The 19,142-nt window shown below is 31.4% G+C and overlaps 1 protein-coding gene across 1 annotated transcript in view; it reads left to right on the forward strand.

Moving 5' to 3' along the window:
- LOC119667186 (uncharacterized protein K02A2.6-like) overlaps positions 1 to 18,809 on the forward strand; it is a 19,409-nt gene extending 600 nt beyond the window's left edge. The window contains exons 2-6 of the mRNA XM_038076474.1: positions 15,036 to 15,473; positions 15,522 to 16,177; positions 16,263 to 16,752; positions 16,831 to 17,648; positions 17,718 to 18,809. Coding sequence (XP_037932402.1) covers positions 15,036 to 15,473; positions 15,522 to 16,177; positions 16,263 to 16,752; positions 16,831 to 17,648; positions 17,718 to 18,809 — 3,494 coding nt within the window. The remainder of the gene's footprint in view (positions 1 to 15,035; positions 15,474 to 15,521; positions 16,178 to 16,262; positions 16,753 to 16,830; positions 17,649 to 17,717) is intronic.
- The last annotated feature ends 333 nt before the right edge of the window (positions 18,810 to 19,142 follow it).

Consider the following 19,142-nt stretch of genomic DNA (forward strand, 5'->3'; position numbering starts at 1 on the left):
CACATGCACGGCCTTAACATTTTAGGGTTTTTCTTTTTTGAGGATCTTGGCAAACTTCAGGACTTCCCTCTATATACAATCATAAGGTTTTCCAAAGGTTCTAGATGGTTTTAACTCTTGGGTTTTTAATAATACGACAGCACAATGGGCCTATAGGCCTAAGTAGATCTTGGGATTGCAGGTATAACCTAACCTATACCATATACTTATTTCTTCCCTCAATATTTAAGTCCGGACAAGATCTATAAATACATACAATTTTGTTTTCGAAATAAATTAATAAAAGTTGAAGGATATAATAATAAAATTAGATATATTTCTACTATGTATTGTAGATCTATGGTTCTCTATCAGTCCAACTGAATCGTATGCTGTACAAGTTTTATCATGACATTGAAATTGTTCACTCACTTGTTATAAAATGATTTTGGTCATGTCGAAAGGATGTGTGTTGATGATCCAGTGAAATAGGTGTTCAAAGCGACAGTAATGTGGATTGACTAAGTTGAGACCACAAAAATTGCTCACCAAAAAAAAGGGGTTAGGGAGAAGTACTCAACAAGTTGTTAGGGTCAACTAAGTAAGTACGCCACTTATCTTCTATATATCTTCTTATTATACAGTATGACGACTGTATAATATATTTAAGTTTGCAGCAGTCTTTAAAGTGCTCTGAAATGCATGTTCTTATTATTCTTTTTTTTTTTTTAATATTTTATGCACTATAATATTGTCAGAATTTTATATATGAACTAAGTAATTTAGTAAAATACATCATATTTGTTGATTTGTTGATTGTTTGTAGTTGTGTTTGTTTACATATGCATTAATATTGCCATAAGAGTCTCAATGTTGATATGTTGTTATATGTTATATGTATAGCTTTTTCACTTGTTGCTTTAGAAACATATATCTAATTAGACTCTCACACAAAATATGCTCATAAAATAATTCAATAAAATGCAGGTGTGGTATCTTCATAAGTGACCTGACGGTGTGTTTACTTAACAAGAACACTGGAAGGGGTTTTATGTTCAACCACTTATGGTTTGACCACATAATTCCTTCATTACGGAAAGTGAAATATTAAATACTACAAAGTATACTTAAGTAATAACTAATTAAAGTTTGTGATGTTTGGCTAATTAAGATATAAATTAACTATAGAATTTGTAGATAGTTCTTAAGTAAAGATTATGATTTGAGTCTGTAAATTTTTACGAGCTTAATATTTTACTAAAGATGGGTTAGAATTCTAAGTATTGTTTAAATCTGTTTAAGTTTATTAATCACGTAATGTAATAATCATGGTTACAAAACTCTAAACTTAAATTACTTTCACTATAAACAAAAATAAGCATAATTAGATGCAATTAAAATAATTTTATTTGTTTTATTTTAACAAATCTCGAATCTTAAAGTGTTTTCCATTTGACATTATCAAGATAAAGCACATTATTTTCTTTGCTTAAAATACATCATAAATAAAAAATAGTTGAATAATACATTTTTACTTTAAGAAATATGAAGTATAAAAATAGAAAGATTTGATTATTGTAGAACAAAATATGTAAGATAATGAGTAATAAAATTGAAAGCGGAATGAAAAGCAAAAATAACTTCACAGATATTGCATTTAAATAGATTTATGAGTTTACGAATTACTTAGAATACAAAGAAGATCTTAACACCAAAGTTACTTGGATACTTAATACTGTAAGCATTTTCAGATTGCATAGAAAAAATGCTAATAATATAAAATGAGTTCACTTTGAGATGAATCAATATTAAGGAAATCAAATTACTCCCACTTCTATCGTAGAAAGAGTAGTTCTGGTAATTTATTTGATTATTTACAATCATATTTTTAACAGAGCTTTTTCTTTGAATATTTTTATATTGAAGATTTGAACAAAAATTAATTTCAATATATATTATGTACTTTTAGTGCAGTTAGTGGGCACTTTTTCATTCTTTATTCTAGTTTAGTATTCTTTATTTAGTTGTTTTAGTGTAGTTAGCTTGCAGTTTCTTCTTCGAATACTGACACTGTAATATATATTTATCGCAATGAACTCTAGCAACGTGATATTCAGCTTTTATGTTTTGAGTAGAACCTTATGCTATGATAATAAGATGTAAGTACATATGTACGACAACACTCCAATCGTTAGGCATATATGGAGGTAAAATAAGGCAAATGATAAAAAATCATTCAAGCTGGCTTAATAATCAGTTCAAAAGAAGTATTTGTATGCAATAACCACACGAGTTTCAATTCATGCGAAAATTGAAAGGTATCCTACTTACCACTATCTAATCTTAGAGTAATCAGTCTCCGCACGGGGAGGTACGCAGATCTTAGATCAATCACTGAATAAACATGAAGCTTATGAGAGATATACAAATTAGTCAATGAGATGGGTGGGACCCTGTAGTACCCCCAGCTATCAAGGAGTAAAAGTGCCCAGTTGCGCTGACTCGAAAAAAAGGATCAACATACATACTTGTTTTACGAAAAACTAAAGCCTAAGAAAGCTAAGCACGAAATTAGAATGCACATCAAACGCATTGAGCAGAATATAGTCTAACATAAAATATTCAGAATATACTTAAGAGGACGACCAAGAAAGAGTTGGAACGATGGAGTTACAAATGATTGAGTACATTGCGTCTACATTGTGACCGAAAAGTTTTCGGAAATTCTCATTTAAAATTCGCGCGCTGTATATTTTTCGATATTTTAAGTTTATGTAGTTTGGCAGCACTTTCCTTAATTACTATGCCAAAAATGAGCGCGATCTGTCAGACAGTTCGTTTACGGCAGCTGTTGAAACCAGTTCACCTCAGTAGTGCGTTGCGAAAAAAACAATGGAAAAAAATATTGAACAAAGAGTTTGCATCAAATTTTGTTTTTCGAACGAAATTTCGTGTGCAGAATCGTTGCGAATGCTACAAAAGGCTTATGGGGAATCAGTTTTATCGAAAACTCAAGTTTATGAGTGGTACAAAGCCTTTCAGGACTGTCGTACGACCGTCGAAGACATGCCGCGTTCTGGACGACCTTCGACCTCTACCACCGACGAAAACATTGAAAAGGCAAAGGAAATCGTGTTCAAAAATCCTCATGTGAGTGTTAGAGAGATAGCACGAGAGCTAGGCATCGGTCGTGAGATGGCTCGTTTGATTTTGGTGGACAATTTGTGTATGCGACGTGTCAACGCCCGGCTTGTTCCGATTCACTCAATTTGTTCAACATTATCAACGATTTTAAGGCCAAACATTCAATAAATACCATCGAACAGCCACCGTATTCACCTGATCTTGCACCGTGTGACTTTTTCCTGTTTCCCAACCTCAAATTACCACTCAGAGGAACGCGTTTTGAATCCATAGAAGACGTAAAACAGAATTCGCAGAGGGAACTCAAAGCCATACCGGAAAGCGCCTATAAAAAATGTTTTGATGATTGGAAGAAACGTTTGGCATTTGTGTATCGCTTTCAATGGAGCATATTTTGAAGGAGATAAATAAATATTGATGAAGATTAAGAATTTTGCGTTTTATTTAAAATTTCCGGAAGCTTTTCGGTCACAATGTACATGATTGGAGGTCGGCAGCAATAAATAGAGTTGAATGAGGAAAGATTGTTCAGCAGATCTATGTTCTTAGTAGACTATCAAACATTGAAAGAATACCATGTTACTACTTAACATTATTGATCACTATATAATGATAATTAAGGTGAAAATTACTACAAAAAAAAAGTTACTCTTATCTTTTATTATTTTTATTCACAAGCAAATACAAACATACTGTTTCAAAGTTAATAAATTGTTATAATTAGTATTAAATTATTAATTTTTTTAATAGTAGATCCTTGATAGTATCTGAAAAGGTGACTTTTGTAATCAATTTCAATTCAGCGCATCACAGTAATATAAAAGTAATATGCGGTATGGAAGATTTGCCATAAGTATAACTAATTTAATGGAATTCAAATGAATTAAGTCACGAAAAAGTTTAAAAAATTCCAAAGTAATACTCGCACCACTAAGCCAGCCACAAATACCTATTAATCCATGTTATTTTGAAAAATTTGCGTAGACAAGTAAGAAAAGAAAAAAGTATCTTATATTCACATGGCTTAAATCACATTGGTTACGAAAACAATATATTCAAGTAAATGCAAATATTAAAAAAAATTGACATACTGAAAGATTAGCAGTATTGGTGGAGAGTAGAGGTTTTTTTAGTTACTTACTAGTCGCAAAATTTAACTCAATTAACACCAAATTAGAAAAATTTGCTATTAAAATTAGCGCGGATACAAAATCAGTTAAAAATCGCTTTCCGATGTTTTTCTGTTGTGTTTATTTTGTTTACTTAAAATATTTTGACTCATAAAAAACAATAATGAAGAAAACGCACATAAAACACTTCAAACACTTCAGATCAATACAATAACAGTTGCAGATACTTTTGTATCTACTCGAACAGAAGCACAATTTCAATTGCAGTCTGAATAGCGACGATGAAAGCAACAAATGTGTTAAAAAACATCCAAAACAATAACAAAAGACCAACACTGAAACCAACATGAGAAACTTCAGAGATACATTAACACACGAACACAAGTTGAAGGAGAGGCCGGCAAAGAAACTCAAACCGGTGAAAATAGCTTTTTTATTGAAATTTCGGCAATAAATTGGAACTAACGAGATACAAGATACAAGATACAAAAAAGTAGCAGAAGTGAAAAATTTGCATTTATTTTGATTTTTGTGAGCAAAAAGTTTGTGTGCTTAAGGGATATTTTTGGTGTGCAGATTTCATGAGTAGGGAGGACAGATTGTTGATACAGAGCAACAAAGTCACACTCCAATATGAGATATGAGATACTTCTGCCGATAAGTGGCATTCTGGAGAATAAACATAAGCTCAAACATTACAGTTCGTCAATATTTGGCTTAGTATCTCAAGTAAAGTGTGAAATGTGTTAATTTGTGCTGACACAGCTCATAACTTTTTGTTGGTGCTTTTATTGGTTTACGATTGTGGTTTCTGATGGAATCGCTATGTACTTTTTTATTGCCGTAAACATTTTTGGGGGTCATTATCACCATCTTTAGTGTTCATGGTGTATGTTTCAATTTTCGTATATGAATTTTTTATTTTCAATAAAAATTTTTCAGTTCATTAATGATTTAATAAATATTTTATTATAGCGTATTAGTTTTCCAATAAAAATTTTTTAATTTTTTTAGCATTCCGTATTTTATATTAATAATGATTTACTTTTAGGTTCCTTCAATTATGAATTTAATAGAATTTTTTATTAAAATGAATTAGAAAGTATGAGAATATTGTTAATTTCATTCAATGAATTAACAAATTATTTCAATAAATTAGTAATAAATTCGCTTTTGTTTTTATTATATACAATTATATACAGAAGTTTTTTTTTATATAGACATTATTTTTTTGTCTTCGCGGTTTTGCTATCGTCTGAAAACTTATAAAAAGTGTTAAGTTTTTAATTCAATAAAAAACTCATTAAAATAAATGTGACTTCGTTTACTTATCAAAGTATATCAAAATTTTTTTATTAATGGTGAATTTAATTCACTTGTACTGATTTATTGACTTTTATTGTATTGAATATGTTTTATTATTTTTTTCTTTAAATTAAATACACGCGCTTTTTTCATTTGATTTAAAATATATTTACCACGGATTTTAAGTAAACTAAATTACAAATAATTATTCCTTATAAATCGTGTCACACCAAAGGAGAATAAAAAGGTTATATCCCCTTTGAGGTAGAAAATGTTCTTAAAATTTGGTAATAAATTAATATATCTCATACCTTTAGTGTGCAGAGTGAATATTATACATACCTATACTTTTATACTTCTATTGGTCTCTAACAATATCAGATTTAGCAAGCTTTCATTGAAGATTTGTAGTTGAAATATCCTAATTAATAGAGTCCTCAAACTGTTTTAAAATGTTTTTGACATGGCCTGGTCCTGACCCGGTTCCAAGAACGGCTGGGTCTACATTCCGAAGCCACTTGACAATGACGAAAATGAATATACTTTTATTAGCTTGATGTGTGATGATTTTCTTAATATAAGTCAGATACAGAATTTATTACCTCAGCATCCTATTCTTGGATTAGATCAAAAACTTCCTAATACAATATCAATAGAAATCTCTTTCCAGATAGAGAGAACATTCTGTTACATCCGATAGACATGTTTTGCTAAAATATTCTTACATGTAATGAACACTTGAATACTCCATTTAGTATAAGACCGCGACAAAATCATCTCAGCATCCTCTCTTCTTGACCTGCATCAAAACTGATGGTCAAAAGGGATGTAGTTTGAAATATTCACTCTTTTCCGATAAAGAAAATATTCTGTCTCACCAGATACAGCGCAAGCTAAGTTCTGATTCAACTAACTATTTAACAGCTATCCAAATTGTGGCGCTGTTAGTCAGTTCTTCCTACATTGTCGAGCACAAGCTTCGTTGTTGGATCTAAGTTCCGTTCAGCAGAGTTGTAGTACTGTTTCTGTTTTTAAAAGACTATCTGTTGATTTATTGTCATTCCTTCCAGTGCAAGCAGGTAGCCAGCATAATAATACTCGGTTGTAGGTTATCAGTAGTTGCAATTCGTATGGAACTTTTATATACTTATATATATGAAATAACTTAAAATGTTAACTTCGAAAGTAAGCTTAATTGAAATAATTAAATAATCTATTTTTTTTACTTTAAATGGAAAAAATCGTTATCTTTAATGAAGATTTATTTTTTCTTGATACTCACATCTCTACGGAACGATTACAGCTTCAATGCGTAATCAATATTTCATTGAATGAAGCATTACAAATGAATAAAGTCACAGTCACAATTGAACAAAAATCAATACCTATCAAGGTAGAGCTCTGGAATACTGAAGATTTATTTATTTTCATATTTCCTGACGGCTTTTGTTAGTAGTATTAAATTTTTCTTGCGTGTATCACATGCACAAGATACAATCAATTTCATATCATACCAAGGAAAAGTTAAGCAACAATCAGGAATTATGGCACCGGCTCTGGTACCGACAGAAGCAGAGGCAGCGAAGGCAGGAGATGTAATTGAAAAACTGTCGCAATAGTTGGAAATGGCAATTAATAAAAGTTTTTCATTACATATCATGTGGGAAAAATAGAAGAGAAAAACTACAATAGAAATACTCGTACGTATGAAATAAGTTTTTCATAGCATTTAACATTCACACAACAAAACCTGCGACATATGGAAAAAGTATGTATCTTAAGAGTAGAATAGAAATTCCTGGTATCCAAGCTCAAGTTTATGTTTATGATTAAAATGAAAATAATAGTAGTGGAAAGCGTTTAAGATACTTTGTAACTGTTGTTTGACATATCCAAGCTTTGATAATCACTAAGAATAGGGGGGAGCTATTGTAAGAGCATTGTGTGCAACTGCAACTACAATTGCAAATATAACAATTTAATGACATGAGCAAACTGCAGATTAAAAGGCAAATATTTATGGTGGATTTAATGGCTTACATATTTGCACATATGTGAGGAAAGAGGCTTAACAGGAAACTTTTAATTTAATTAATTTATACACAATGGCGCAATCAACAAGCGCCCGCCACTAAACTCATGCATGTCTGCCCGTTTCGTAGGGAAGACACTAAACGCAATACATTTACAACACTTACGAAACTATTAATGACACCTCATATACTTATCTACTTACATATTTACAAAAAATATATATTAAAAATAGTAAAAAAATAGTTGAAAAGTCACTTTGTTTGCATTGCTCGCTATTGTCGCTTTTCTCGTGATATATTTATGATATATTACTGTCAGCTAATATTTCACATTTATTGTCCGATTTTGATATATAAAATTAGATTAAATGAAGACACGTAATTTTTCTTGCAGTGAAAGCTGAAAGTATTAGAAAGTTTACTGAAAAAAGCAGAGGATAGTGAATTAATTGATAAAAGCTAAGAGTATTATAGCGGCAGACTCTTAGTCAGATATTTTTCAAACGCGTTTTCAAGTTAAAATCTGAAAAAAATTAAAATGAACTCCTGGATTTAGTCTGGATAAAACGTTGAGCACTTCATCTGGATCAACTACAAATTTGGATTTTGAAAATAATGTCATCTATAAGTGTTGTGGTTAGTAAATTAGCCAAAGTCGTAGAAGTGTAGTTATATCACTGTCGGAAAATAACTCCTATCTCTGTTGTTCAGGTTCTCAAACCCTAAGTAGTTAAAAATTCCATCCTTAACAGAGTTATATATACTTGGTTCTAACTGCAGGCAACACATTTTATCATCGATAGATTTGTATATATATATTGGTAACACCGTAGTGTATACTTAGTTGTTACTGTAGGCGCTACAACATTGCATCACCGATAGCTTTATAAACATATAGCTTATCGTTTTGATTCGGAAGATGAGCTATATGAAATGAAATACTATGTAAGTACAATAAGGCCATTAAGAACTATTATATTAAGAGTATTAAATATTGAAGAAGAATGCTTGATTGGATAGGAAAGTATAAGTCAAAAAATTGTATTATTAACATAAAATACATAAAATTAAGCCAAAGAGAAGATCTCTGTAATTGTTGTTGTATTTTGGTATAAAAATAAGGTAATTTTTTCTTTTTATAAAAAATTAATAATTTTTCGTAGTATATATATACAATAAAATGAAATTCATTCAAATTCCATATTCCTTTTTAAAAGGAATATGTATGAATCCTCATACTTTGCGGTTTCAATCGACGAAACCGTCGATAACCTAAGTAAGTGAAGTACCCTAAGTACTTTATTGATAAAATGGTAACAAATGTTAGAGTAAACATAATCTGCGTGCTTTCATTGTAATAAAAATAATATAAATATATTAATATAAATGATTAATGTTGTAATGATTAATAATATTAACAAAGTAGTTATTTAAAAATTGTTATAAATATACTTTATAGAACGATATGACACACAATATAATTTTAAATCAAATTTGTTATATAAAATATATCGAAAGGTTATAATTAATATTAAGCAGAATTTACTATTAAAAATAAAAATAGATTTGAAACGATTTCAGAGTAGAAGGTAGTTTCTTGGAAAATATACACATCTGCAATGCGGACTAGTCTTTGCTATGCACGATGTAGTCTGCCTACATATTTAGTGAAATCATATCAAATATGTTTATCTTTAAATTGAAATTAAATATACCTACATATCACTTATATATATGTAAGAAATATAATATTTATAATTTAGTTTTAATTATTGTTCATTAGATGTTTAACGATTATGACAATATATCTTCAATCACTTCCGACAACTACTCCCGACAACTACTGATCGACCGTGTTTCATTTCTACTGTGTTCTTTTGCTTAACTCAGAGTTGCCTAGCCTAGGAATTACTGCCTACACATATTAGTTACTGAAAAATCAATTAAAAATATTCTACATTTTTCAAATGGTTTGCTATCAGAGGATCAGATTTGTACTAGAAAAGCCATAGTACGTGCCATCTGAATTAGCAGATTGCCTTTCACAATCAAGTTGACTGAGAGAGATGTATTAGTTGAAGCCATTATAATTCTAATATGTGATATATAAGCATTAAATGTCATGTCCATTCCATTATATAAAAACAAGTGTAAAACTGGATATTATTTCAAGTGATAGTGTGAAGATATTTCCTTGAAAAAAATGATTGTTATTTAAACTGTTTTTTCTGTTTGTTTTTGTAAAAGAATATCTTTAGTACGGAACTATATTAGATCTTAGTATAACATAGCTATAATTTCAAACCTCGAGGACAAATATATCGCTTTAATGTTTAGCTATAAATGACCATGTGATATATTATTGTTATCGATATGACTAAAAAAAAGTATTAAGCAATTGTAATAAATTATATTTAATTCAACAAAATACGTATGCTTATCTTTTTATTTATGTGATAACTGACAAAATATTACAGTGAATAGAGCCAGTAATTTATGGCGTACATTTAGGATAAAAGATACATTCGATTTTGTATTACTGTCTCTTATTATTGTTATCTGCTTACATATTACTGAAATATATATATTTTTTAATATTTCACTAATTTATTGTAATCTGTATTAGAGCATACAATAAATAATATTTTTAAATATTTAATATAATTTATATTCTAAGAGATGATATGTTTAAATATGTTTTTGAAACTAACAAGAAATACTCTAAATAAAAAATTGGAAATACTTAATGATTTTTAAAAATCGATACCAAAGTTAATTACTTTGAAATAATAGAAAATTTTAAAGCATTATTTCCATGAATGAGAAATATTCTACTTTATAAAATATGCGAACAACCAAAAGTCTTCGAATTAATTAATTCTAGAAAATTTGATCAGGTCTTCGAATAAATTTTTGGTAGAAACTTAAACCATATTATAAATTAAATATAATTTCTTATTCGATGTGAATATACGAATGTAGACTATATACTACATGTTCATGTTTAATATATTCAGTGAATGAAAATATATGGAAACGAGGTCTGTAAATTACACAAGTAGCTGGAAACAATAATCGCTGAGTCTGAAATATTGAACACAAATAAACATTTAATTATTATTTGATTTTGATTTAATTGACTTTAATTTTTCCTTTTTAAATTATAAAATGTCTATGATTTTTTAGATAAAAATTCTGTATAAAACAAAATCCAGCATTTCGTCTTTCACGCTTTAATAATTGATTAATGATCTACACCTATTGAACAATTCTTTTCCATTCATCTCTTTCTAATTAGAATTTATAATTTAAAAGCAATTTTTTTTCTAAGTTGCTAGCACTGTACTGTGTTATCATGAGATCAAATCTATAATTGTTATAATCTATAATATAATCTATAATCGTTCAGAATCAAATTTGACGCTATCCTTAACCTTAGCAGAAACGATATTAAAATCTGAACTTCTTACAGTATACTGTAGACTCAATCACCACATAAAGAATATAGGTGCAATAGAAAGTGATTTCTATCGATTCTGTTATGAAGAGAAAGAAATATCAGAACATATTCTATGCCACTGCCAAGCGGCGGTAAAACATAGACCCGACTACCTTGAAAGTGGGATCTTAGTCCCAAATCAAATAGGTAAAATCAAGCTCACAGCAATTACGATATTTATAAATAGTCTACTCTGACGCACAATAGATCTTTTACATTGAAAAGCATTCATAGCCTATTTATTTAATATTTATTATTTATTTAATAATATAATATCACTTCAAGAAGGCTATGAAATAGAATTCCTTAAATGAGTTGACAGTCATCCTCCACGAAGCCAGCAAAGCGCTGGTATTATTGTATTGCACTCGTTGGGGCTTACATTAAGGATAGTAATTAGGTAATTTTTTTTATGTTTTGTATGTAAAGTTAATTTACAAAACCTACATTAAAATAAAGGAGTGGATCCAAAAGCTTTTATGCGTTGCACCTACAGGCGGGTATGCTGCAGTAATCCCGTCAATTGCTTCGGATTATTTATCTTAAATCAAATATAATAGCTTTGATATTATACCTATTTTCAGTACTACTGTAAGAAAAACCAGGTACTGGATTTTTCCAAATCCTCAGAACTCTTAAATAATAATATAAGAATATATTAAGGTTTATTTCATTTTGCTATGCAACTTGTAAAGTCAGAATAATTTTAACTAAACGTTAGACTTTATTTATTTGGAGGACATAAAAAATCAAATTAAAAAATAGCAGAAATTCATTTCCTTTAATAAATTATATCATATATATCATATTATTTAATTCGTTTTTTTAATTTACAAAATACTTTTATCTAACTATTTTAGTACGAGTACGACTACGTACGAGTATTGTACAATATTTCATTGCAATTATAGATAAAATTATTCCACATGAAAACCTTAACTACCTACATTGTTTTTGTAACACGCAATTTTATTAGATTTAATCGAAAATATCTTCCTATTCTTCATATTCTACAGAAGTTGAATCACGTTTGTTTTCATTTTCAATATCAATTCCAGTGCGTCTTAATTAATATTTCGAGCGTTTTTAGTCAATTAAAATATAAAAAAATACAGCTTGGAAATCTAAAAATAAAATATTAAATTTCTCACATATGTTCTTAAATGAGTTTATGACAATTTTTATGATTTGTTTTTATGACAAATGATCATAGCTGGAGAGTGCTCTCTTTAAGAAACCAAATATCCAATAAAATAAAGAAAGTTCATTGATATTTTTGCTTAGCTGGATTATAAGTAAATTTAATATATAAATCAGGGACGAGTAAATAAAATGACGCATGCCTTTATTTGATAATGAAAACATTTTACAAAATAAAAACTTTATAGCTTTCAAATAATGAAACGTAAATAAACCCGGTGCCAGGCAGTCTACGAGTACCTAAAACAGGTTAGGTTACAAATTGAAATGATTTATATGGAAAATATTAAGAAGTTGAAAATCCGTGTTTAGTTTTAATAAAATATAAGGGTATAATTGAATTTACTACAAAATTTTGGATTGAAGTTACTCCAAAAATATCACACTGTAGATGATGGATTTAGGTGGCAGTCCACCTCGTAGAAGAGTCACATGTTACCAAAACAGGCAATCAAGGAGACAGATTGATCTACTAACATATGGTATTGACAGTAAATATCGGTCTTTTTAAAATAACCTTGGGTATTTTTACAGAACTTTTAAAAAGTTCAATATATCGAGTAATATTGGGTTATGGAATTGGTTCAAATAGTATTTAGTCTAGTGTTAGAGTTTAATATACACGTAAAAATAATATTTAAAAAATTTTTTTTATTACAGATTTGTGTGTTTTTATTCAGAATTATTAAAGAACTTTTTGTTCAATTTTTCCAATGAATATTTTTAATCAACATGATTCATCCGAATACTAATCAAGCAAACAAAATGATTCAAATTGAAGCTTGCATTCGCTGCATGAGATTCATTGACGCTGACTTAGTGGGTCTTCCTTTTTCAAAAATTTATTTACACAGTTGTCACAATTTCTAATGCGATAAGCAAAAATAAAAACATATTCCTCTTCCTATCAGTAGTTTTGGAATTACCGAATTGTATATTGTCTTACTGCTATCGTATTAGGGAATAAAATCCCAAACTTAACACACTTTTACTATTGCACACATAGTACCATTTACGTTTTAACCCTCCCGCACTGTCATTAGACTCATATAAAATTATTAATAGTACTTTACTTTATCACTGGACATTGCGAAGTAAATAAGCAAATATCGAACCGAGGTATTATAAGAGACGATAGCTGCAGACTTTGTTGCGAAGAAGAGAAAACAATAGAACACCTTCTGTGTCAACTTGATAGTCTCGTCAGACTCAACCTTCGGTACTTATCAACTGTCTATCCACTTATAACAGAATTAGGGAACATCTCTCCAAAGGACATAATGGAATTATTAACTGCTACTTGTCTATGGAACTAAAGTGGGTGTGTCACAATAATCCTCAAAAGACGCAGTGATGTGGTGACAAGTTCTCAATCCGTTTAAAAGCTATCTTGCTATCTAGCTCACTTTTAAGGAGGATTCTAACATAAAGGTGTGTGATAGAAGAAAAAAAAATAATGAAATATTGAAATACTAAATTTTATTAAATCATAAAAATGTTAGAAAATATTCTAAAAGATTGATTTATCTGTTATATACTAAGATCAGTTTTAGAACTGAACTGAAAGTGTCCAGCAAAAGCTGACAAAACCACAACCAGCTAGTTATGCTGAGACTAGCACTTTTGTGATGAGTGTGTTGGTGCTTCTCGCATCTCAGGTGATTTTTATAACAAGGAATCAGATGCGCCACATTCATCAAGTTCATCATGCTGTCCTCAACTAGACTTTGGTGGTCATAGTTAAAGCAGCACAAGCCGTAAGTTAGCTTTGCTGCACTCAAAAATCTTACTAAAAATATTAGTTGAATACGCAGCAATATCTTTTATAAAAATAGAAAGAATTATATATAAAAATACTAACTTGGTTGCTGCTAAATGAAGAGTCGACATCAGATCAGGATATAAAATGTCGAATAGAGATGGCTAGAAACTCTCTCCACAAATTCAAAAAAGTGCTATGCAATAGCCACATCAGCATTAACGTACGTGTCCGCCTGGTCCATTCTACTCTATGGCTTGGAGTCTTAGACTTTAAAAATCCTAACAATGAACAAAATCGAAGTGTTTGAAATGTGGTGCTACAGAGGTATTCTGAAGACTTCTTTGGGGGACGAAGTTTCAAATGAAGAAGTTCTAACAAGATTAAGAAAATTTAGAGAACTATTAAAAACTATTAAAATAAAAAAAACGAGGCAGAATCGAAGGTAAACGCGACATGGAAAGAAAACAAATGTCTTTGTTGAGGAATATCAGACACTGGATGTGGTTAAGAACGATTGGAGATTTGGTAAATGTTATAATCTAGTATGTTTTGCATTAGTTTAAGCAATCTTAAATAATGAAATATAAACTGTCAATCTTGTCGGTTGTATTTACTTCAGTTGGCGACGAGGATAAAAATCTGCAATTAATCAATCGCTTTCACGCTTATTTCGTACCGTTCAATTTTACATACAATCATGCCGGGCGAAAGTGAAATTTATAAGCAATTGCTTAAAGAACAACAAGAGTTCTCAAAAAATTTACTGAAACAACAACGTGAGTGGATGGACTCAATGTTCCAAAAACAAGGTACTGCCGGTGTATCTGAAAGAAATAACAACATTGTTCCAGTATTTCACAAATTTTCGAAAGAACAGCAAACCTGGGAATCATATTTAGAACAACTTAACCAACATTTTTTAGCATATTCAGTTCAGTGCAGTGAAAAACAAAAATCATTTTTCTTGTCTTGGATTGGCACAGAAAATTTTGAGCTGCTAAAAAATCTTTTCGGTAACATGAAAGTACAAGAACAATCTTTCGAAAATTTAACGAAAAAACTAACGGATCATTTCCAGTCGAAACGACATGTGGTCGCTGCACGTTACGATTTTTTCAAAAGGGAAATGAAGCCACATCAATCATACAGAGAGTGGATAGCCGATCTCCGCGGATTGGCAAGAGAGTGTAACTTTTCGTGCTCAGCCCAGAATTGTTTGCACAATTTCGTGGATGATATGATTCGTGACCAAATTATTATACGTACACCGCACGATGCAGTGCGCACGGCTGCGTTCCAAAAGCCCCAGCTAACACTTGCTGATGTTTTACAGATTGCAGAATTGTACGAAACAACCACTAAAACGGTGGCAACAATTAAAGAACAAACGATCGAAAACTCAATGCCTGTTAATTCAGTTGGTACAATTATAAAAAAACCGGGTGTTTTCAACAATAACAATAATAAAGTAAAATTCAAATCATGTTCTGGCTGTGGAAACTCTCATGCAAGAGAAAACTGTAAATTTAGAAATGCTGTTTGCAATAGATGTAGCAAAATTGGACATATTGCGCCAGTGTGCATGTCAAAACAAAACAAGAACAACAAACGTAATTCAGGTGATGAAAACAAGAAGAAAGATTACCGTCGTAAAAGTCACAACATTGGTACTGTTGAAACAATTAACAGTTTAACAGGTATTGTAAAAACTGAAAGCAATAAGAATTACATTGACTTGGAAATTTGTAATAAAATTGTGTCTTTCCAAATGGATTCTGGTGCAACAGTTTCTTTAATAAATAAGCGAACATTCAAAACTCTAAATTGCCCAAAGTTGCGAAATTGTACAAAAACCTTATTTGGTTTTGGCAAAAATGAAATTCCAGTGCTTGGTGAACTTTGCGTATATATCAAATGTGGCGGAAAAGAAAGGGAAGTGGTAATCGTTGTCGTGGATGTCGAAAACTGTAACAATTTATTCGGTTTCGATTTATTCACAGAATTCGGGTTTGAGATTCAGCAAATTTGTAACATTACTGAAAGTGAATCACACAGAATTAGCGAGCTGTGTAAGAAATATGGTGATATTTTTGAACCAGCTCTTGGCACAATAAAAAACTTTAAGGTCAGTATTTTTTTTAAAGCCAAATGCACATCCGAAATTTTACAAAAGCCGACAAATTCCATTTTCGCAAATGTCACTTTTCAAGAAAGAAGTCGATCGATTGACAAATGCGGGTATTTGGAAACCTGTGAAGTTTTCCCAATGGGCTTCGCCTATTGTACTAGCTCCAAAAGCTGATGGTTCCATAAGAATTTGTGGGGATTTTAAACAAGCAGTCAATGCGCAAATTGACATTGAACAATATCCTTTGCCCATACGCGAAAGTCTTTTCCATAAAATTAATTGCGGTCAACATTTTACAAAAATCGACCTTAAGGATGCGTATTTACAAATGGAACTCGACGATGAAGCAAAAACAATAATGGTTGTCAACACTCCACTTGGGTTATTCCAATACCAACGTTTACCGTTTGGAATTGCAAGCGCTCCAGCTATATTCCAAAGATATCTTGAGCAGTTACTTCAAGGCGTAGAAGGTTGCGGAAATTATCTCGATGACATTATCATCTCCGCACCTACATTTCAACAACACATCAGCCGCCTAGAACAAGTACTTCGTATTTTGCAACAAAATGGTATCAGGTGCAAGCAAGAAAAATGTTTCTTTCTGCGAGATAAAATCGAATATCTCGGGCGTCAAATTAGTGCAAAAGGTATATTGCCAGATGAGTCAGGACTAAAAGCAGTCAAAAACCTGCAGCCGCCTAAAGATCTAAAGCAAGCAGAAGCATTCATGGGTAAGGTAAACTATTACCATAATTTTATACCTAATTTTTCGCAATTATCCGCGCCAATCAACATGCTGCGCCGAAAAAATGTAAAATTCACATGGGGTACAGCACAACAACAAGCATTTATAGCTCTTAAAACGCATATTCTCAATGCAGCGCAATTAGCACATTATCAGGAAGATTTACCGTTGGTTCTAGCTACAGATGCCTCCTCCTATGGCATAGGAGTCGTGCTCTCGCATACGTACGTTGACGGTACAGAAAGGCCTATTGCTTTTGCATCTAAAACTCTCGACATTCATCAACGACGATATAGTCAGATAGAGAAGGAAGGGCTAGCTATCGTTTTTGGAGTCAAGCGTTTCCATCAATATTTATACGGAAGAAGATTCACCTTGGTTACTGACCACAAACCTCTTGTTAGCATTTTTAATCCAATTCATCAGTTGCCGTCGATGACGTCACATCGTTTACAGCGATGGGCTATTATACTAATGGCTTATCAGTATGATGTTCGGTATCGTAAAACTACTGAGCATGGAAATGCCGATGCTTTATCTCGTTTACCTGTTGGTGAAGATAAAACTTTTGATCATGAAGAATCCTGTTTCAACATCAATGAACTTAACACACCTATCGACGCTGAAATAATTCGTCAGCATGCCAAAAATGACCCAATTCTTCGCCGAGTTTATTTTCTCGTTACAAACGGTTGGCCTGAAAAGCTAATGCCTCAAGATGCTGATCTTCGATCATTTTTCAATCATCGCTTTGCTTTAATACTAAACAACAATTTGCTTTGCCTCCAGACGGAGTACAACCGGGTTGTCATTCCAGCCTCCCTTAAGCAGAAAATTCTTAAACTTCTTCATGATGGTCATTGGGGAGTATCGAGAATGAAACAGCTAGCTCGACAACATGTCTGGTGGACTAATATTGACAAAGACATCGCACAATTAACTGAAAATTGTGATGTGTGCAAAATTGCAAATCCTGTTCACGCACGTGAATACTTAAGCTGGCCTGAAGCTGATCGACCTTGGGAGAGAGTACATATCGACTTTGCTGGTCCATTTTGTAATTCAATGTGGCTAATTTGTGTCGACGCTTTCTCGCAATTTCCGTTCGTTGTACAACTATCTACAACAACAACGGTTGACACCATATCAGCATTGTCTTCTATATTTTCTCTGGAAGGTATACCAGAAACCATCGTAAGTGACAATGGTCCGCAATTTACAGCTGAAGCATTCAAACATTTTTGCTCAAAACTTGGCATCAAACATATAACAACAGCGCCGTTTCATCCAGCCTCAAACGGGTTAGCCGAACGATTCGTCAGATCTTTTAAAACTGCTGTTAAGAAAAACATTGACGATGGATTGTCTCTCAAATTCGCTGTATCAAAATATCTTGCAACATATCGTGCAATGCCGAATGCTGAAGGTAAATCACCTGCAGAACTTTTACATGGAAGGCCTGTTCGTACCTTGTTGAGTCAACTGTTTGAATCGCCTAGGAAGCACCTTGAAGCTTCGAAACGGAAAATGAAATTCAGTCTAAAGCAACCCGTCTTCGCTCGAAACTACGCAAGAGGGGAAAAATGGATAAAAGGAGTTATTGTAAAACAACTTGGTAAAATGGTTTACAGAGTGAACACATCTTTTGGTTACATCAAACGTCATGTTAATCAGCTTAAAACTAGAAGTAGCTCTGACCTCTCTTCACAACCAATTTTTGAATTCGCTCCAAATTTCATCAATGCCACACCGCCTTCATCTAGCCAATCAACATTAATGCCTAGTGAAGAACGTTCTACCGAAGTAGTTCAACTTCGAAAAAGTGGTCGTATTCGGAAGGATGTAATTCGATTTGAATCCGACGATTTCAGAAAAACTTGAACTTTGTCAAAAATTAAGGGCGGAGAAAGTGTTATAATCTAGTATGTTTTGCATTAGTTTAAGCAATCTTAAATAATGAAATATAAACTGTCAATCTTGTCGGTTGTATTTACTTCAGTAAACGCTGCTAGAGACAGAGAGAGAACATCAAAAATATTATTTCTAGCATATTGTAATTTATATGATTGTATAATATTCAATTTTTTAATAAACAATTATAGAAAACTCACATACATTATATATATTATATATAAAAGCTATTCTGGAATTAATCATAGTCTAGTAAATTTCTGTAAATGTAGTAAATCTGCTACTGTTGATTTATGTGAAAAT

The sequence above is a fragment of the Teleopsis dalmanni genome, chromosome 1, assembly GCF_002237135.1.
Source record: "Teleopsis dalmanni isolate 2A chromosome 1, ASM223713v2, whole genome shotgun sequence".
Taxonomy (NCBI): Eukaryota; Metazoa; Arthropoda; class Insecta; order Diptera; family Diopsidae; genus Teleopsis; species Teleopsis dalmanni.